The sequence below is a fragment of the Stegastes partitus genome, unplaced genomic scaffold (assembly GCF_000690725.1).
Source record: "Stegastes partitus isolate 25-593 unplaced genomic scaffold, Stegastes_partitus-1.0.2 Scaffold307, whole genome shotgun sequence".
NCBI classification, from domain to species: Eukaryota; Metazoa; Chordata; class Actinopteri; family Pomacentridae; genus Stegastes; species Stegastes partitus.
The window spans coordinates 34,269-56,739 of record NW_007578038.1 but is presented as its reverse complement, the minus strand read 5'-3'; the positions used below and the strand labels follow the sequence as shown (position 1 = coordinate 56,739).

The 22,471-nt window shown below is 41.7% G+C and overlaps 1 protein-coding gene across 2 annotated transcripts in view; it reads left to right on the top strand.

The window, feature by feature from the left end:
- Positions 1-10,058: 10,058 nt before the first annotated feature.
- Positions 10,059-22,471, top strand: part of chrnb1 (cholinergic receptor, nicotinic, beta 1 (muscle)) — a 27,367-nt gene continuing 14,954 nt past the window's right edge. Inside the window, exons 1-7 of one of the 2 annotated variants that reach the window (XM_008283334.1) lie at positions 10,059-10,268; positions 13,847-13,980; positions 18,111-18,155; positions 18,612-18,721; positions 21,661-21,769; positions 21,868-22,012; positions 22,249-22,434. In XM_008283334.1, the coding sequence (XP_008281556.1) occupies positions 10,208-10,268; positions 13,847-13,980; positions 18,111-18,155; positions 18,612-18,721; positions 21,661-21,769; positions 21,868-22,012; positions 22,249-22,434 (790 nt within the window). In that variant the 5' untranslated portion in view covers positions 10,059-10,207. Of the gene's footprint in view, positions 10,269-10,572; positions 10,650-13,846; positions 13,981-18,110; positions 18,156-18,611; positions 18,722-21,660; positions 21,770-21,867; positions 22,013-22,248; positions 22,435-22,471 lie in introns of those variants that run through there. The other variant, XM_008283335.1, reaches the window with a different exon arrangement.

Below are 22,471 nucleotides of genomic sequence, written 5' to 3'. Positions count from 1 at the left end.
TGGAAGAAGAAGGAGGATTCCTGAAACAGAAAGAAAGATACAAGTGTTGGTAAAGAAAGTCACTAGCAATATTACCACTTCACTCTTCTCTTTCAGGAGACCTTTTTTGTTGTTGTTGTTGTTGTTTTGCATTTCCATTTGTTGTTTCCATTCAACACGAAAACCAATCATTTTTCATATCAAACTTCCTTGGTACAATATGCCAGGCGGGGTAATTGTTTCCGCCTAATGTTTATGTATTGTGGGAAGCCTGTGTGTTCTGGAGGTAGAGGCGAGGCGAGATTGATGATCAGGGGCCAACAAAAGGAAAGCAAAGAAAAGGACGGGAGAGATTTTTTTTCCGGGAGCGTAATTAGTGATGATGAGCAGAACAAGAAGAAAAAAAAAAAGAAGAGATTTAAGAGGGAATTATGGTAATGTGGACCGCGTTCCCCAAACACAGGCATTTGCACACACTTCCATGCATAATCCTCTGCTCCCCCTGAACCTGTGGTTGTAAATAATAATAGCTGATAACGCGATCGAGGTGCTGAGCAAAGTAATCCGGCTACCTGAGAGAGGAAAGGGAGGAGAGAGCGGTCAAGTGAGGACTCGAAGGAAAGGATGCAAGAAGACGTATAGAACAAACAAAAGGAGGTACTTTTATCATTTCTTTTTTTCATTTCTTGAACGCAGGCTACTGTTTAAACCTCCCATCCACACTCAAGACCTTAATTAAACTGTTAAATAGACCTTCAGGTTGGTGTGTTTGACCAGCCGCCCCCTATGGATCGCTAAATCCAGAACGCAGCGTTTGACTATTATTTGCAAAGTAATTACGCAAATGTTTAATTAAATGAGGCTCCTGCCTGCTAGAATAGAATTAAGTCTGTCTAGGACTAGATACTGTTAGAAGGGAGAAGAGGAGGAATTCAGCAAAAAAATAATAATAATAGTAAAAAAAATAAAAATAAAAAAAAGACTTTTGTGACACTTTGTGTTTTAAGGGCTGGGAAATCTACGTTGCAATATTTTTTTAATCTGTGTGTCATGACTGTTGTGTTTTCGGAGTTCAATCAGACAGAGCCGTCGAGGAGAGTTAAGGGCTAAAAGGAGTTCATGTGGAATATAGAAACGATGAGGAAGTGCTTTGGTTTAAATGAAGCTCCAACGCGGTCTCAGACGGCTACGTTGGTCCACAGCGCAGAAGCTTCACATTAAAGCCGGTAAAATCCTGAGATGTGCTCAAGGTGTTTTGATCTACTTTTTTTTTTTTTCTATTGGCCTGTGTTCACGTAAGGTGACTCGCAAAGTTCACGTAAGGACACTGGACTGGTAGAGATGGCAAAAAAACAGCAGGCTTTCACTCAGGAGACCATGATTTGATTCCTGTGTTATTTTGTGGCGTTAAGTCCTCATTTACTTTCATTCTCAGTCACTGTTTAAATTGTTTTTAGTTACTTTTTAATTTAGTTTATGCTACAAAGCTCCATCATTAGGTTTAGGCACGAAAACTACTTGGTCATGCTTATAAAAAGATGAAGATTTGGGTTAAAATACATCTATGTAAACACTTTCCATCACTGTTAACTGCCATTTTTAGCCACTTTTAGCTTCTGTTTACGCTACAAAACTTCTTCATCAAGTTGAGGCACCAACTTCCTGGTCAGCTTTATGAAAAGATTACGGTTTGGGTTCAAATACACATGTAAACATTTTTTTTTGGTCGCTGTTTACTTTCATTTATGGTCATTTGTTTTCAGTCGCTGTGGTTTGATTTAATATGCAACCACTCATTGTTTTTCTAAGTTGCTGCAGTCCTTCCATAAGTATCGCTCCTACAAAATAAAAGCATCTCACTAGTTTATAGCATTTATTTTTGTGACAATGCGATACGTTTTGCACTGTGGACCAATGTAAGTGTTCTACATTTATTTCTGAGACTGAGCTGGAAGTTCGGATTAGAGAGTGATCTGTTTAAATCGTGTATGTGAGCGTCGTTAAAGGGGTCTTCCACTGATTTTTGACCCGTCAGGAACACTTGTAAACTGTCTTCCACAGAATGAAGCAAATCTTTGACGTACACCTAAGAGATATGTACACCAGCTTGCAATAATGACTCGCTTTTCCTCAAATTGAAACACACTCAGACAAAAACTCATCGTCTCCCCACAAGTCTTTTCACCGACTAAATCATTACGATCAAACGTTTGCTTTGCGTTCTGTCTGAACACCCCTTTTAAGTTCAAATAATCCCGATAAAGTCCTGATGATCAGCATAATCTCTTTCCAGCTCGAGGCTTTTTGACAGAAAGCTGACGTTGACGAAAAAAAAACTGAAGCGAGGAGACCCTAATGGAAGCTGTTGCATCATGGGAAATGTAGGCTCCAGCTATTTTTCCTTTAATCTGCAACTTTACGGGACTTAAAAATCACCGGAAGGCCCCTTTTAATGGTTCGATAAATAAACTTTTTTTTATTTGTTTGCAATATTTTTAGGGCTACGATCATTTCATTCCACGCCTCAAACTTTAAAAGCATCAAGAGTCGAGCTTTTATTAAACCTATCCATCAGGAGCTCTTTTCACTTCTAATAGCCGGGCGTCAGTCAACACTGACATCTAGTGAGTGATGGATTCATATCTCACGTCACCGTCGAGATATTCGCACCGCAGCCGTGTGTGTGCGCGGATTCAGCAATTAAACGCAGTCCATTACAAGTGATCTATAAGCCACTTAAAGCTGCATCAGTCATCTCACCGTGCCGCCGTAGAACATGCAGATGAATCAGCCTTTTTGTGCCAGTTGGCGGACTGTTATTTGAATTGTTCAGCCGGGATGTGTGGCATGAGGAATCAATGACTTTTTTTTTTATTATGAAATATTTTTTTTTGCAGAAGCTGAACAGATGTGATGTTTTGTAATCAATGCTATAAGGTGTTGGGCTAAAAGTGTTGATTTTAAGATTTGCTGGAGAGTTTGCACGACTGTGTGTTTTGCTGTGTTCTTTGATTTCACTTTCTCCCTCTCTCCCTCTCTCTCTCTCGACTCGGAGTTTCTTTTGTTGAAGCCTGAAATCAGCCTCTCTGTTCCAGCCTGTCTCCTCTCCAGCCTTCAGGCTTCACTTCAAAACGATCGCGCGTGAATTACAGGATGTAAAGTTTGCCATTTATCTCGGCGGCCGTCTATCCGAGCACATGTTTGATTAGTGACACCCTCCCTTCCTCTCCCACATGGTTGAATTTACTGCTTTTTACTGGCTGATGAATGTCTCCGGATTCAACTCTAAATGTTAAATATCGGCCCTTTGGAGAGCTCGGCGTTTCTTTATATATGAAAAGAGATGGGAGAGGTGTGTGTGTGTGGGGGGAGTTAAATGATGTATGTCTGATTCAGCTTCACACACACACACACACACCTCTCTCTCTCTCTCTCTCTCTCTCTCTCTCCCCGGGGACTCCCTTCCCTCCCATTTCTCCCGAGTCAGGGCCCTCCCTGCTTACCGAGCGAATTACAACTGCAGAGAGAGGGTCATCCGGGGTTGTGAAGGACTCAAAAAGAGAGCGAAAGAGGGAGAGAGGCATGTGTCATAGTCAGTGGTGTAGCTAACTCGTGCCCTCACAGCCTCCCTTTGAAGTTTCACATCCCTTTTGGAAAACAGCAAACACAACTTCCTCTTTAACCTGGAGGCAGTATATATATATATATATGTGTGTGTTTGTGTGTGTGTGTGTGTGTGGCTAGACTACATCACACACATCAGCTTCGGGTCCTTGTGTGTAATTGTTGTGTAACCGTGACTGAATATCTCTGTGTGTCCATTACCCAAGAAGAGAGAGAATACAGTGTAGGGGAGAGAGGAAAACAGAGGATAAATCAGAGGCCAAATCAATGAGTCCTTGGGCAGAAAGCAATAAACTCCATTAACAAGGTGCAGCCACATTATCTGCGAGGGTGTGGAGGGAGGGAGGGAAAAGAAAAAAAGCCAAAAAAAAAAAAAAAAGAGCATAATATTGATATAGAAACCAACTGCGTGTTTGATGAGAGCTTTTATTTTTTTAACACTTTGCCCTTTTTGCGTGAGCCGGCGCCGCTCAAGTGTGCGTGCGTGCGTTACTTCGAGGTGGAGTCCCTCCACCACATCTGCAATGCAGCAGAAAACACAAAAAAGAGAGGGAGGAAGAGAGAGGAGCTCACGTGCTCCGACAAAAGAGTGACGCCTTCCTCTGGGGTTTTTTTCATTTAGCAAAAAAAAAAAAAAAGGGCTTTTATATTGGAATCCACAGTGCTTATTGTCACAAACAACAGATTAACTTCATATATATGTGTGTGTGTAGAGATTTTTTTTTTTTTTTTTAAAGGCACAGTCCCTGGACACATCTGCATTGCACACACACACGCAGCACCCTGCACCAAGCCCCAGCGCAGATGTGGCTAAATGGGGTGACCTTTACAAGCCCATCATGGAGGGACTTCACCTCCTACAAGCTAATGCAGCGCCCATGTTGTAGTGGTGACTCTACTCTGTGGTGGATTTCTTTTAACCCCCCCGCCGCCCTGCCCAAGTGTATTTTTTTTTCTTTGAGAAAGTCTGGAGTTACTTGTTAATTGTAAAGAAATGATAAGAGGTAATCTGTGGCCCTGTTCTGTATGTATGTAACCCCCTGTTGGTCTGTTCCTGTGTGTCGGTTTGATGTGATTTATTCTTTTGTTTCTGTTTTTGATGCATATCTGTGTCTCTTATTCACATATTGTGGGACACTAAAAAAAAAAAAAAAAAAATCTACAAAGAGAGATCCTTCTGATCCCCCAGAATCCACCTGTCAATCACAGACCGACCGACTGACCTCCGACCTTTTAACCAGATTTTAATTGGCTGGCCGGCAGCGCGTGGACTGCTCATTCACCGTCTGTCTCACACATCTTGTGTGTGATTCTGTGAGGGATTTTCTTTCTTTCTTTCTTTTTCTTTGTACTGCATGGACGATCCAACTTATTGTGAGTCTTCCAAGAAAGATTTTAAGGGGAAATCACCATGATGTTACTTTTCCTTCTCGTCTTCCAAATGCAAAAAGAGTGCTTCAGTCTTCCAGTTATCAAAGCCACAATGACACTATTTTTGTATTCCAAATGGGGCAAAAATATATCTATATATCTCTATATATAAATATATCCATGCAGACGTGGTTGGGGTGCAGTAACTCCCCCTGTTGCTGGCAAGGTGGAATAACACAACGCCATCCGAACCCATGGATCACTTGGAGGAAGGAGCTGAGCAGGACTACGGAGAGACTTGCAGATTGAAAACTCCTGGGTGGAGGTAGAGGCTCACAGACGGACTACAGCATGCATGCGCCAATCATTTACTGGACACCTTCAAAGAAACAGTCTTTACCCAATATTTACTCTCTGACTCCCCCCTTTAATCCCCGTAACCCTTCCACCCTCCTCGACACTCCTACTACCCCCCAACTCTTGTCTCTGCATTTGCAATATGATCTGTATTTATTTCTATAATAACTTACACAAAGTCAAGGGAGACGTATTATTGGATATAATTGAATAAAACAAACTAATATATTTGTATGATTGTAATGCTGGTCTCTGGAGAGTTTTTTTTCCAGGTGTTTTGACGTCATCTCTGAGACGTGTCGCCTACAGTTTTACATTTAGGACGAGATCTCGTTAGCCGTCATGAAAAACCCTTAAACTAGATACAGTTGTGATTTGGAGCAGCCATGATTTAGACTTTTTGTCTCTCAAAGTCATTACGTCTTTCTGATAAGACGTTGTTTAAGAACAACTTTTGGGGTTGCCAGATTGGGGAAAATCCTCCAATCAGAGACACCCTTCATCACAACCTTGCTTAGAAACTATGACATTAGCAGTCAGACACAGGATCATTAATTTATTGGAGCAAAAACAACATAAAATAAACACAAAGCAAAGTAGGGAATACCATGACTATGGGTGGGTGGGTGAGCAAAGATCAGTGGGAGAGAAAAGCTCCACCGCGGCAGTGATTTATAGTGGGAGCCCATGTTTCTCCAGTTGTCCTCATGGTTGGTTCCCACCACCTACCACAGTATAAAAATGTATCATGTCAACAGGTGAGACGGCCAAGCAGACCAGCTGGTGCACTGGTCTAGCGTCTTCCAGCTGCAGAACATCTGGACCAAAATCCACGGAGGAAGTACGTATTCATTTGACAAACTGCAATGATTAGTCAGCATTTTGAACCACACACCTGATGGATAGTTTGTGGTTTACCAACATTTATAACTGCATTATTTCTGAATAGACAGAAAGGTTTTTATTATTATTATTATTATTATTTACACTGTTGCAAGAGAGAATACAATTTATCATCTCAACATTTGTGTTTGTTGCATCGACATCTAGTCAAACTCTTGTTAAATGTCAAACAGTCCATTGGAAAAGTTGCACTATGTCGTGCTGGAAGGGGATTTTCCACAACCTGGCATCCCAAGTATGTTCTTATCAGATAGTCAAGCCAAAATTAATACTAACTGATTATTATTATTACGATTTAAAGACTCCAACTGCACCACAGAAGAAGAAGCAACTGGATGAAAAGAACTGTGACACCTCAGTTATTTTTTATGTAAGAAACTCCACAATTTAGCTTTAACTGTTTTGACATCAGCCCAAACAGATAGAACCAATCACAAAGTTTCAACACTGCGCCTATGAAAAACAAAAATGTATCTGATTGAAATTTTGCCTTCCAAGTCGTCTTCTTAGGCGCTGCTCCCAGTGCTCCTGTACCATATGAAACGTTCTCTGGAGGTTGTATTTTATTATGTCAAGCATTATCTGCAACTTGTGCCAGACCTCCTCTACTATGTCAAAACAGGAAACCTTCAGCTTCACTCTGGGGAAGAGGAAGACGTCACAGGGAGGTACAGCTGGTGAGTAGGTGATGGACAAAAAGCTTTTCAGTGCCATGTAAGTACACAAGCACTGACACGACTACACACAACACAATTCAGTTTGTATCAAATGTTCCCTCTCAGGTTCGTCAGCCAAACCTGGTACTGACAGTGTGAGCTTATTAATTGACGGTGCACATGCTTGTGAATGTCAGACAAAATGACGAGCCCACTCTTGGTAATGACTTGATGTAGAATGTTGTTTGTTCTCTGGGTTCTAGCCGTAGACGCAACTCTTAACAGCAGTGATGACCGACAACATGAAAGTTGAATCAAGTAGACACCAATATTCTGTCTCTGAAAAGTTTAAGGTTCAAGGTGAAATTGCAACGGAGATCATGGGTAACTTTAACCCACGTACAGTTTCTGAGGTTTTTGAATATATTTGGTTCTAACTCCATTTACGAAAACCTTCATTCTGCAGCGTACAAACTTGTATTGCAGAGTCTGCAGGTGTAAAGTAACGAATTACATTTGCTCGCGTTGCTGTAATTGAGTAGTTTTTCTGTGTACTCACAACTTTTGAAGTAGTTTTTAAAATCTGTACTTTTACTTTTACTTCAGTAGTTTTTTTTTTATGAAGTATTGTAATTTGCTACATTTTAAAACACATCCGCTACTGAGTAAAAAAAAAAAGTATGCTTAAATAAAAAATAAACATTGCGCGAGTGACAGCTGCCGTGTCAACCGCAAATAAACACCACAGAAGAAGAATTAAAACAAAACCGCATGCATGATGGGCAGGAAAGCTAATTGCCACTAAATCACAAGCAAGATGTGATTTTTGTTCTCATTTTTGTCGTTCCACACGACTGCGCCCAAGATCGGTTCACAGAAAAATGTAAGTTCAGTGTCCACCAACATTTTGTTTGTTTTTAATGAACTCTTTCGATTAAATCTTTGGCACGTGTTATCTCTGATGAGGAGAAAGAAAAAGCAACAACGAAATGATTACAGTGATGCATTTTTAATACGAAAACACATCGACACCAGTTTGGTTTAAATACTGATTATCTCCAACATCAAACCGTACAACTCCGTTAAAGAGACAACATCATGCTTCAGTGTAATCTGATTACTATAATCTAGCTCATTACTTGAGAAAAAATACCATCGTCATGGGTAGACAATCAATCCGATTTAAGTTAACTACTTACTTCTGAATTAAAGAGTGATCTCCCTGAATGCAAGTGGCCGCCAGCAGCAACTTCATACATTCCCTCCTGACCGCCGACGTGATGTGCGACTTGACACTGGCTGCTAGCTGTTAATAGTTAGCTTCTATGGTAATTAAATTGGCGGCGGGCCAAATGGCAGTGACAGCGGATCATAAATTAGGCTGGCATGGATGGCCGACGAATGTGCGCGAGAGCAGAGTGGCATGAAGAGATGAGCGGAGGGACATAAAGAGGAGGATGGAGATGTTTTACTGCAGGGGCCTTCAGGAAATACAGCAGCGTCTCGGCAGTTAAACGCTTCGATCAGCTTGGCGTTATACGGCGAGAATAACGGCTGCCGTATCACCTCTGTACGTCGGGTTGGTCAGCTGGACATGACACACATGCATTTCACTTCTGTGATACCAAATCATACATCAGAACTGCATTACGCCAGAGTTAACTATATATTACCTCTGATGCACTCGAGCCGTGGATTCCTTGAGATTCAGGGACGAAAGTTTCGGAGGGAAATTAGTATTGCGTCGATGATGGGTGTAGACCAGATGGTGTCGTGTTGAGGACGGCTGGGAACAGGTGGGGGCAGAATCTTGATGAGGCATTGTGGAGTCTTCCTGTAATGAAAGAGCGGGAGGGGAGCGGGGGAGGAAAAGGGGGGATTTGGGGCCAGTGGGATGTGAGAACTGTGAGGCAAAAAGGGGAAATGAGGTGGTTAAACACAGCAACATAAGTTGGTGCAAGAAACTGGATGAGAACAAGGTGTGTTTTAGAACTTACTAGAGCTTCTTTACAAATAAGATGGGGCAGATTTCAGGGGGTCACATGGAATACATTCCCCTTAATATGCAGAAAGTTTTGAACCTGAGCAGAAACACACGTGAGCCATTAAAGTCAAGGGTTTTATAAATGAATTGAAGTTCGGTGAAGAGGCGCCATATGGACATCTAAAGCAGTCACTTCCCCAAAGAAAGGAGTAAATCATGCTTATGTGTTGAATCAGCATCTGCAATACAAAATGACTGACTGCATGATGTTGTGTTTGCCTGGATATTGTTTCCCTTGACCATAGACTGTATAAAAGATGGATGAAGCCAACCCGGAAGTGTCAAAAACCTGCAATATCACTACGTCCGCTAGTCCTGGCTCCAAAAAGCCCTGGCTCCCATAGACTTGCATTGGAAAAGAAGTGATCACAGATAAAGAAATACTGCATTCCTACAGCTCAGGATTTTTTAAAAATTAGTTTTCATGGTCAAGTCCAGAGATCAGGTGGCCAATCTGAAAATAAATCAAAACTCAATTTTTTAAAAATCGTCAACATTTTGCGGGGCAAGGGGCGTGGCTGGCTTGATTGACAGTCGGCAGCGACCATACAGATGAAGCCAGCAGAAGGCGGTAAATGTGGGCGGGCAGAGAGGACCTGTCCCTGACCAATCGCTGCTCCTATGGCTCCGCCCCCCTCCGACGATTTTTGCGTCACTGGCTCCAAAAATCCAAGATGTCAACCAGTAAGTAGCAAAACCCTGGCTTCATTTTCGGGTGACGTCACGGTAGCTACGTCCATCTTTTATACAGTCTATGCCCTTGACATAAATCAAGCTTTTTCAATGTAGAAAAGGAACAAATTGGTGCGTAAAGCTTCACCAGAATGCAGGATCTGTCCGTTTCTTTGACATGACCTGTCAAATCAAACGTAATAAACGGCTGTGACATTGCTTCAATGTATTCAAAGTAGAGGAATCAAAAGAATCTGTTTGGTTGGTTGCCCCAAGTGGACCCCTGTGGGCTCCCGAGCCACAGTTTGACACCCACTCTATCATAAATTGTTACTGAGCAGAGTCATGCCCGGTTCACGCTGACTGCAACATGCACAACCTTCCCCCCTCTCCTCCCTCCTGGAGGTAATCGGAGCAGACAGCAGTTGGCCAGGCCGGCCTGACTGACAGACAACAACAGTCCAAAGTGACCAAAGCAAAACTCAAGAGTTCCAGCGAGCCGCCCTGGAAAAGCAAAAGAGGAAGTTGAAGACGTTGGATTAACCCACCGAGGGTCTGTTTTTGAGGAGGAGAGGAGTTTGGTTCTGGTGGGGGGGTCGCCATGAAAAACCTGGATCTGTTCCTGCTGGCGTGTTGCTTATGCAGCCTGAGCACATTGGGAGGTAAGGCACAGGCTGACACAAGCTGTAGTAGCCATGTAACGGATACTAGAATAATATCACACATGAAATGATACACCAGAGACTGACCAGTAAACAGGCTACCAGACTGGCAGTGGATGGCAACCAAAAACTACCACAGGAACATTACTGCGTATCTGGAGCACAGTTCATGAGAATATTAAAGGTACAAGAGGGACATTTTAGTTGAAGACAGCGCAGCGATTTCCTAAATGCAATGTGCTGTCAGGACAGATCACACATACGCTGCTTTAGTGTGTGAAGTGTTTCTCTACAGCCTCACTAAGAAAACTGTAGTATTAAGAGTTAGTTATAAATCATGGCAAACTCACTTCATTTACTGGTGGCATCAATGCAAAAACTGTGAGTAAAAACACCAATGAAACGTGATAATATTAAACACAAGCACTGGATTGTGCTAGTGACCCTGTAAGACTGTGCTCGCAGTACTTTGAGCAAAATGCTAACATTAGCATTGATATACTAACACGCTGTGTTTAACAGATAATACTAACCAACTTAGAATTTGTGTTTAGAGTACTAACGTTGTAGGTTGTATACCACAAATTGGTGCAAACAATCATTTTACAGATGCTAACCATGGTATATTAGCATCTTGTGTTCACCATGTTATAATTAATCGAATAAGTTTACAGGTTATAGCGTAACACTCATCATTTGAGCTACATGCCACCTTTAACATTCTAACATGACGTCTAGTGGTAACAAGCTGTACTTGCTATGCTATAGGCTAAATGCTAATTTTAAGTTGCTATCATGCAGTGTTTAAAGGTAATATTAGCCAGGTTTACCATTTGCATTTCAACATATAAGGCTGTATGTGTTTAGCTAAATGCTAACATTAACATGCTAACATGCTGCTCATGACATGCTAACATTTTCTGTTTACCAGGTAATATTCTCAAGGTTTACCATTTTGAAGGGCTAACATTTGAGGCTATGCTTGCTATGCTATAAACAAAACACAGTAAGCATAGCATGTTAGCATGTCATGGTCAACATGACCAAAATACCTCATAAATACATGGCCAACATGTGTTTACTCGTATTTTTACAAGGTTTAAAATTTTTAGAGTGTTAGGTTGAAAAAATTTGAGCCTGTACATGCTATAAGCTAACTAACATTAAGATTCCAAAATGCTGTTAATAACTTGCTAACGTATTGTAACTAGCAACATTTACCGTCTTATCCTAGAGTGTTAGCATGCTCACACTGGTTAATTAGCACTTAATACACAGTACAGCTAAGGCAGGAATGTTTGATTATAAACCAATATTGTCGAAACTGGATGTTTTACCTGATGGTGGTGTCGTAAATTTAAATTTTATGGCAATTTGTTGAGATCGACATTTACCACTTATACAAATTGTAATTGTAAATAAATGGTATCTGAGCAGCATGTATACAGGCTGTGATAAACACTGATCACCAAAACCAAAAAAAGTCATTGGTGTTATGATTAATAAAGCTCAGTGTTTAAATTCTACACTCCGGGTATCACTGGACAAAAGCAGGGCACTCATGCAATCATGCTCATAGTGTCAGAACAGACTGGAAGCAGACAGGAAAGGAATAAACAAAGGCGTGAAGAATAAAATGGGACAAGAGTGATGCCAGAGGATTTTATCTGTCCTGTGTTAGTACTCACAGCAGTCATAAACTCAAAGTAAATACCATCAGAGACACCGAAGCCATAAACAATCACTGACGGACGAGAGGCGTCTATTCCTTCTGAGAAATCAATGGGCTTTTTCAGACGGCTGATTTGATAAGTGACCACTGGTTACTAGACAAGTACAAGAGCGTCATTTATTTGGAACTTTATTGCTGTCGGTGCCATTTTTAAATCATGTTTATCACTGCTCACTTGTGTTTCGTGGAGTTATATATGAAAAAAAAAGACCATTTAAGTGTCTTTTCAGGTGGAAACTGCCGTATATTCTCTTCTCCAGAGTGCACCAACAGAGAAAAGCACACCATGACCAGTGGAAAAAGTGGGCTTTCCAGGAGGCAGCCTATCTGATCTCATTGCAATTTAGTCAGTTTAGGTATTTACCAAGTCGTCTGAACTAGGAAGGGAGATAAAAAAAATGCTAAATTCTAGCCTTCAGCAACCGCCTCCCATCCCATCCCTCACCCATCAGCAGCCATGCTTCCCTGTGCCTAGCTAATGGGGGTGCCTTGCTGGGTGATCGTCGTCATTTATTCCTGTCAGGTCAGATCCTGCTGGGGCCACAGCGATGCCAAATGTGATGAATGCTGCGTCACCAGAGCTGCTGATTATAAATGCTTCTAACCTTCCAATACTGAAGAGGAAATGGGCACAAGGAACACATGGGTTATGTATGAAAATGCGACGGAATGTAAGCGTTTGGTGGACTCAGTGCCTTATTTATTTATTATCTGAATTATAACCTTTGAGCAGATTGTTGTAGGAGTGTGCAATGTTAACAAATATGAAGATACACTTAATTAAGCTGTACTTACCATTACAGTGTAGAAATATTTGGTTCTAAAAGCACGGCCACTTAGCAGTTTTGTTAGTGTTCATTCAAAAGACATATTTGTACCATTTATTCTAATGACTTCAAACCGTGTATCGTTTCTGAAGACGCTGACCCTCTGATTGAGAAGGCCGGTACACATGGATGGTAATAACACAGCTAATAAGCCCTGATAGCGCCCTCTATTTATATTCTGTCCTCAAAGGTCAACAACAGCATCATTAGTGACAATTTGGAATAAATAGGTTTTATTGGGACGCTTTTCCTTTTAGCTGCAGTTGAGTCTTTTACATATTGTTGATCGAGACGTAACGCAGATTATAGGTTTTTGCAGAACATGAAGTGAGCACATTTCTGAGCTGGGCCTCCCATCTGAATCGAATGTGAACCTGTTGTGTTCCCTGTGGGCTTTGCAGTCAGTGTGAGGCAGGAGGTGAGGCTTCGTTCTCGTGTGTTACCTTTGAAGCATCTTTAATTCTAAGTGCTTCGACTTCTAGAGACCTCAGGATGGTTATCAGGCTTCTGCAGAGCTTGATGATGAGCTGATCATTTGAATCAGGTGTGTTGGAAGAAGGGAAGCATCTAAAACATGCTGGATAGGGGCTGTCGAGGACCAGGATTGGGCACCCCTGATCTACAGTCTACGACTCCGGTTAGCGAGCAACCTTCTTCAGGCACGCATATCCAGATTTTGCAGTGTTTTCCTGCTGCCACATGGTCACTGAGCGAGAGATCTGATTGGTTGTCACATGTGAACGCCAATCAATCAGTGGTTTTGCACAAAGAATGAACTTTATTTAAAAGTTTTTTGGTTTATTTTACAAGCTATGAGAGGAATGCTTTAGATTATATTGTAAACAGTTATTTGGAGTAACAACTGCATCTTCAGGTTTATTAAGGTTTTGCAGCACCGTATGAATCTTCATCTGACTTGTATCGTTAAATTAAACTGACCACTAGCAATGGGTGTGAACGGGTTTCAGCTTGAAACCTGAAGTCAGAACTAAACTAAACCCTCTGTACGTGTCACTCAGGTGCTGATGAAACAGAGCAGGCTCTGATGAAGACCGTCTTTACCGGCTACAACCTGAAGGTCCGGCCGGCTCGCAGCCCTGAAGAGAGGGTGGTGGTTCGTGTGGGCATGGTCCTCTCCTCCTTCGTTGGACTGGTGAGGCTCAACGGCCAAACATGAATGTTTATGCACATGAGTATGCACACATGCACACAGTAAATGATCAATCCCAGTTTTAACAAGTCAAAAAACAGTTCAAGCTTACTGGCTACAAGTTGATAGTGGAGTGGAAGGTGTTGTTTCTGTTTTGGACATTCTGAATGCATTTGACTCAAATAAACCAAGCTTCACACAAAGATGATCAGATTAAGAGATGAAGAAAGGAAAATAAAGACACTTTGGATGACAAATGGTGCACAAATAGCAGAATGTCAGGAAGAGTTCTGCTCACATTTCTCAGTTAAAAGGCTGTTTTCAAAGCAGAAATAATGTAACTGAGTACATTTGAATGTATGATTCAGTACCTACAACAGAATTTAATACGTGGTCAACATGAGATGAGGGGAGTAGATGCAACATTATTTTTAAGCTTTGGTGTATATGATAGTATGGAAACTAGTTACATTAGGTGACCTGGAGGTAGTTTATGGGCTTCCTGTACCCTAAAAAAAGGCATCGAATACAAAGTTGAACAATAAGTACCTTAAGGTTGAGACAACAGTTTCATATGGCTTCAGAATCCAAACTCTTCTTGGATGTTGGAATCTTCCATGCTGCCTTCATTTATCCTGTACAGTTTAGTGGTGTTTGATCCAAGCTGGCTACAGTATGCACATGTGCACCTTTGAAATATCCTGCAGCTATGCTACCCACACATGCAGATGGTTGTATTAAGGCTTAACTGTGCATAATTTTAAGCCTTAATACAATTTAAATGGATGAGTCTCATAAAAATCCACCACTGTACCGTTGTCCCAAACATGGAAAGTAGCTGTAGAGACCAGAAATATGTTTTGTAACAGGCTGTAAACTTGCTTATTCCTGCTGTAAAGTTGCACATTTTTACATGGGGGTTAATGGGAATTGATTCACTTTCGAAGCCAACCCCAAGTGGTCATTCATGGAACTGCAGTTTTACGGCACCTCTGCGTTTGTCTTTATTTTCCTCCCAGTTTGGATGTCATCAGCCCAATAAATGACTCGTTATGAGTGCATGTCATTCCCACAGCATTGTGTTTCACTTGCAAAGAGATACTAAGGTTCAGTTTTGGAGGCTGGAGATGATGAGGGAGGTGAAAGTCAGCAGTTGCTGTCCAAGGAGGTTTGAGTCAAGACGTGTCTCAAATCAATCTTATAGTTTTGTTTTTTGTCTTGTTTGGACTTTTGTTTCCACTCACTGTTTTTCAGTGTCTGGTTAAAGTTTAAGCACCCAAACTGTGAGGCTATTAGTCTAATGTCACCCTGTTGCTATGTTTATTACATGTTATAAAGCTCCATTTTATTAAAAAAAAAACACCATTGGAGCACTTTTCACATGACCAAAAGAGATCGCCAATGCCATCAGGATTACTTTCTGTATATATAATAATCAGAGTGAATGATATTCCACCTACAGAGCTTACAAGAAAGTCGAGGCGGCCCCTACTGGCCCACATGTATGGGATTGATATGCCTCATAATGGCTCTTTTAGTGGGCTGAATCTGCTAATCTTTCATGCTGGATGTTGCTGCTTGGTAGGTACACATTAACCGCACACACACACACCCACAGAGAGCTTCACGCCGGAGCCTTTAGCCAGAAAAAACTAGGACTCTTCTGCCTCAGGAGCTTCTCTGCCTCTCAAATGTAAATGAAATGCTGAAGTTTTGTATTCAACACTGTGAATATATCTAAGAACCATCTGGGTCTGAATTCAGAGCCAGATGGCACAAATGAGTACTACTGAAGTGAAGTACTGTATTTTTATTCATTCATGCTGGGAAAGGGTGTTTTAGCAGCATGCGCTGACTGGGCTGCTGCCTGTGTGACCGCATAAAAAGATAACAAGCGAGTGCACGCTCAGATACACACACACCGGGTCGCTTTATGTGTTCTTTATTTTCCCCTCGGCTCTCTTCTCTGTGGCATCCAAACCAACACACACACTCTCACACACACACACACTCGCACACACACTGCACGGTTGCTCCTTACACCTCCGCTCAAGGTCAGCCTCGCTCTGGAGAGGAAGTCACATGGGACCCTTTAAGTTCTGGAGTGGAACGATCTTGAAAACTGACCCACTTGGATGCTCATTGCCCCCGTCTGCCCAGAACTAGTCAGCTGGGTAACTGCGGAGTTATTATTAACGCTTGGCCCCCGAGGGACGACCTGAGGTGAATTGAAACAGTTACAGGAAGTATCAGTATGATAGGTCAGTAATGAGATAGGTAGAGAAAGATGGTTTAAGCCAGCGCCTGCCGTCCCCCAACCCCCTACTCTCTGTTCCGGGCCCAGCTGTCTCCCTGACATTCCTCCTGGTGTTTTAAATAGCAGGCCCGGCTTACAGAAGCCCAGCCTTCCTGCTTCCTACCATGTGATCCTATAAAGCGGTGCATCACATTTTAGCAACAAATGGTGACAAAGCTCGGTGTTTGTGGACGATGAAGTAAGCGAGGATACATGTTTCCCACAAGCTAAGCTAATTCCCTCTTGGTTCCAGCCCCACACTCACTATACAGTTTGTCTTTGTTAGAAAGCAAAATGTCTAAATCTTAAAACTAAGCCCTAGAAAACATCACCAAGAAGCAACACTGGGCTGTTTTGGAAACTACAATCACCACAATGTGTCTTGCCATGTTGTGTCTGCTTCCTCCTTGCATATAAATGTGTATGTCTGATCCCTAAAGAACAAAAAAGAGTCCAGACCTCTCTCCCGAGGCCACGGTTCTGTGAGCCAGTGAGCTTTGAACAGTCATTTTCCATTGGAAAAAGCAGCCTATACAAACATTACAATTTTTTCATGGGCGAAGTGATGGTTTGGCTGTCACCATTTTGGGATTTTAAAATCGGACGTAACAAGCGAGGGGTAAATATCAGAACTTCTTGACACGATGCACATCGGTACAGTAGAGACTTGTCAACCACAAGAAGTTTAGCGCTAGCTCATACCCTGTTTTATCATCTACTTCACTCCGAATAGGACAATCATTTACAATATATAGTCAAGACATCTTGAAACTAGCAATCGAGACTAGAAACTCAATCAGAAAACATTTACTGAGGTAACAAATAAGAAGGAGGGTCATTTTCTCATAGTCGCCTGTACAACCAGACTTCTTTTTCTTTTTCCCTGAGGAATCGCCCCCTGCTGGCAGGTTCAAGGTACTTCATACATCGTTTTATATGCAGTCTATGGCAGGGGTGTCCAATCCTGGTCCTCGAGGGCCACAGTCCTGCATGTTTTAGATGTTTCCCTCTTCCAACACACCTGATTCAAATGATCAGGATCGTTATCAGGCTTCTGCAGAGCTTGATGATGAGCTGATCATTNAAGCAGCCTATACAAACATTACAATTTTTTCATGGGCGAAGTGATGGTTTGGCTGTCACCATTTTGGGATTTTAAAATCGGACGTAACAAGCGAGCTGTAAATATCAGAACTTCTTGACACTATGCACATTGATACAGTAGAGACTTGTCAACTACAAGAATTGTAGCGCTAAATCATACCCTGTTTTATCATGTATTTAACTCCAAGTAGGACAATCATTTACAATATATAGCCAAGAAATCTTGAAACTAGCAGTTGAGACTAGAAACTCATTCAGAAAACATTTACTGAGGTAAAAAATCAAGTAAGAAGGATAGTCGTCTGCACAACCAGACTTCTTTTTCTTTTTCCCTGAGGAATCGCCCCCTGCTGGCAGGTTCAAGGTACTTCATACATCGTTTTATATACAGTCTATGGCCACTACTACACTTCACGGGAAGACTAATGTTACTTAACTACGCCAAACTTTGTACATTTTTAATGAGATAGTAGGAATGTCAGTGTAATGGAAGGAGCTAGTTTGGGATCATCAAAAAGTTGCAATAACATGTTAATGATAGAAATACACGGGTATTTGTTTTTGTGCATGGGTAATTATTTTAACACATGTATTTCAGTATTTGTTGCATCTTCTACATTACATTCTACCTGCATAAAAGGGGCTTGAGGAGGGACGGTCTGCGGTGCTGCAGCTGGGAAAGAATCTGAAATCAACCATGACTTACACACTTTATCCTATTTTTTTCCTTTAGAATATGAAAAATGAAGAAATGAGCACAGTTGTTGTCTTGAATCTGGTAAGTCTCTTTGTAAGAACGATCCGATGTTTTTGTTTTTGCACTACACTGCGAATGAATAACTCGTCACTGCTTCGTATCGGTTTAACCATCTCAGCCGTGACACCTACCACGGTGGCGATAAATGTATTAACACAAGACCTCCTTTTTCATGTAGAGCCCAGTGCCAACACACACAGCTGGAGCCAGTCACAACAACAGGCCAAATGAAACAAATATGCAAATGGTGTTTAGCTATGCAAGGACGAATGCATGGGGAAACCGTCCCCGTGGAATCTAATTACAGCGGCGGAAAAATGAAAAATAAACGGATGAAATGACGAATTGATTACATTTGTAAATGCAAAGTTTCCGCCTTCTGCCGTCCTCTGTTTCTCCCTCTTGTCGCTGCCCTTTTCGTGTACGTCTGTGTTGTTCTTACATTTCAACAACCGCTTTTTAAAATCTTTCAAACAGGAATGGACGGATCATCGGTTGTCGTGGAAACCAAAGCAGCACGATGGGATTGAGGTGTTGCGTGTCCCCGCTGGGAAAGTTTGGCTCCCTGACATCGTCCTCATCAATAAGTAAGCACGAGCGCTGACAAGAATTAAGTTGGGAGGAGAAACTGTTGGGTCGCTTCGTACCAGTTTGTTTGGTTTCTTCCTTTTGTTTTTACCCTTCCCTTACTATAAATATTGCAATCTAACAAATATTTTCAGAGTAATAAAAAGATTAAAGATCAAATCAGTTATGTCGGTCAGAAAGTCCATTGATGAAAACCCGTTTTCCTCGTGCTGACACAGCGTTGAAGTCATGTTTATACACGTGTTCATGCAGAACTGAAGTAACTCCACCCTGCTTACACCTCCAATCAAGACCATAATTAGTTCTTATAAGCATTTAGTGTTTTGGTTGTGAGAAGAAGTGATGATAAAAGGGGTTACAATTGTAAATCTAGATATACAAAAAAATAAAATAAATCACCCAACCCTCCATGGCCACTGGTTACCCCTAGTTGTGCCTGCATCATTCAATGAAATGACTCGGTTAGTTTTTGGAAAAGGTGGTGTAAAGGCTAATTCATGGTTTCTACATGAGTGAAAGCAGACATGCACTTGGTTCTGTTCTTACTACAAAGAAGGTCCACATCAATCTGACATGCCCCTTATCCACCGGATGCTTCGGAAAGGCTGGATGTAATTTTTTTTGCCTTTTACAGGACCGAGCAGCTAGTTACAGACTGACCTGTAGCACCGAGTCGATGTGATTGTTGACAGTAGGCAGACGTAGCACGGGATTTCTGGAGAATTTAATACTTCCTACTTACTCTTGACTGGAAGTACCTCCAAATTCCAGCAGCAAGTGCTTCAATTAAAACACTTTTAATGACAAATTAGAAAGGTGTTGATTGTGGATAATCTCCTCGTACAGCTTCTCCTCATGGCAAGCATTTGATTTTAGCACCATTTGTTTTTGTTTATGTCCACATTGAACACCGTCATTGACATGATAGGATGATGAAACTTTAGTCACACAGATATGCAGAAAACATCGGTTGGACTTTGATGATATGATAGTTGCCTAAAAATGAGTGACAGCAGCCCTGTCTTTATAAACAACTAGAGGTCACCTGTTTAACTATCAGTCGTTGAAGCAAGTAACCAGCATCGTGTGTTTTTTTTCTGGTGACATCAGGCATCGTCAGTGTTGAAGAGTGAACATCACTTCACTAGTCTCAAGTGAGACGCTCTCCTGATGCACATGTGTACTCTAAAAGCTGTACGTCACAGCATTAAAGTAAAGAATTTAGATATTAAGAACAGCCAGCGCAGTCTTTTTTCCCCCCACACACATACATGCTCCCATTAACACCACTGTAAATATCCCCACTGCTCCATTCATCAACACTTTATAGGCAATTAAGCAGCATGGCTCCCTAATAACTGAGCTGATGGCACCGTTCAGCCACTTCAGCTTGGGAGGCTTTCGCTTGGAACCGCCGCACAAATGTCCACACAGATGCAGACGTGCGTTTCTGTGTCTGAAAGTTCAGTGGCATTTTAGCAGCTACAGCAGCAGCACCTTTACAGGGGACAGAGTTTTTAGGAGGGCTAAGGACACAAGCTTCTCCCTGTAAAATTACCAGAGCCATAAAACCAAACACTGAAGGCTAAATCTGCGTCTAATTGACTTGATGTCTTCATTGTGTATTATGTTATGAGCCTAACTGCCAAAACAGCTTCGTATACATCCAGCATTAGGCCTTAGAGGTGCCCTGCGAGATGTGTCGAGTCGCTCCGTTCCATCCTTGCCAATTAAAGTGTTTTAATGAAGGGTCTTGTGGAACGGGACCACAGCCAAATGTTGATGCACTCGACGGCGGCGGCGGAAGGAGCAGCGCGACCTCGATGAGCATAAACACGACACATTACCCTCGCGTTACCTTCAGTAACTATACTTTTCCGTAAATTGCACTTTGGTGTCGAAAGCTAAGAGTGAGAGGAAGTGAGATTCAAACTTTAGACGCTGCTGATTTTATTACCTGAATCAGCCGCATAAATTAGATTAAATTAAAATGGAGACATCTTACTTTGTACATCCTAGATGTCTAATCTTAACTCAGTCTGTTATCTTAGTAAAAGGCTTTAAGGTAACAAAATAGATAATTTTTAATTGTCTACAAAACAACTAATAGGTGTGTTTTTTGTGATTTGGCACTAATATAAGTCCAAAGCTGCTGACTTTTACAAAACAAAGTTCACATATTTTCATCTCTTCGCAGCTAAAGGTGCTTTGAATTAAAAAAATAAAGGACTGTCGATTGCTCGTGGAAACAACTAGTGGTCTCAACAAATTCAAATATTTACATACTACTTAATTCTTTTGGCCACAAGCGGTCGAATAATCAGAGAAAAATCAAAAGAAATGTGGTTTAATGTCTGATATCGGCTTTTTTGCTAATATCCGATATGCCGATATTGTCCAACTCTCAATTTCCGATATCAACCGATATATGTTTGTTACTGCAGCCACACTTGTTTACATGCTTCATGACGCATTTTGATGTCGTCATCATTTATGCACCGGTAAATCCAGGCATGGTTTTATCGATTTTCATTATAGGCAAAAAAAATAACCCGATAACAATATTGACAGATATTACATTTTCATGCCAATATCGGGCATTTTTCCCTATTTAATGTATTTACACAAATGACCAAAGCTGTGATTTTTCTCGTCAGGGCAATCTTGGTAAATCCAAGTATACCCAGTGTGATAAATGTGATAATGTATGATATAGTACACTATAATACAATACTGTCATTTGTAATAAAAATAGGTGAGTTAATGTGTTTGTTTTTGTGTTTGTGGTGATTTTTCTTGTAATGTTTTAGAAAATCTGTTTATATAAACCCAGCTACATATAAAAGTTTGACACTGTACAATATGTGATGTGCAGCAGTACAAACTTAGATCGATTAAATAAAGAACTTTTTGATTCCATCTGAACTTCTACTTGCAGTAATGATGGGGTGTTTGATGTGGCCCTTCATGTCCACGTTCAAGTTTATAGCAACGGCAGGGTAACCTGGACCCCCCCTGCTCTCTACTGCAGCTCCTGTGGAGTCAAGGTGAACACACACAGCTGCCTTCAATATGCTTTTCCATCATTCTCCCCCTAAGCTCGGTCCCCCTCTCTGACTCTTTACCCACCTGTGTCTCTGTCCAGGTAACATATTTCCCGTTCGACTGGCAGAACTGCACCATGCAGTTCCGTTCCTACACATACGACTCGACGGAGATCGAGCTGCAGTACGCGCTGGACTCCAGAGGCAACGAGATCCGGGAGATCCAATTGGACGAGGCCTTCAGCGGTGAGCATCGTTGTGCACCGATTTTAATTTTCTCCTATTAGCTGCTTTATGTTTGCTTTTTGCCCAACATCTGAAGCGTGGTCACGGGAGCGTTTTCTACTTGTTTGACTGTGTTTGCACTTTTGTTCGGACTCTCTGGTGGTATGCAGATTTGTTGCTTGTGCGGTAGGAATATTAAATGTGCTGATCTTAATTGAAATCATTCCTAAATGCCTGAGCTGTGAATGTTCCCCCAGAGAGCGGCGAGTGGTACATCAGGCATAAGCCAAGCAGGAAGAACATGAACGACGACCTGTACGAGGACGTGACCTTCTACCTGATCATCGAGAGGAAGCCGCTGTACTACGTGCTCAACATCATCCTGCCCTGCATCCTCATCACCATCATCGCCATCTTTAACTTCTACCTGCCTCCTGATGCGGGTAGACACGTCAGATTATTTAAATATGAGCTAAAGCA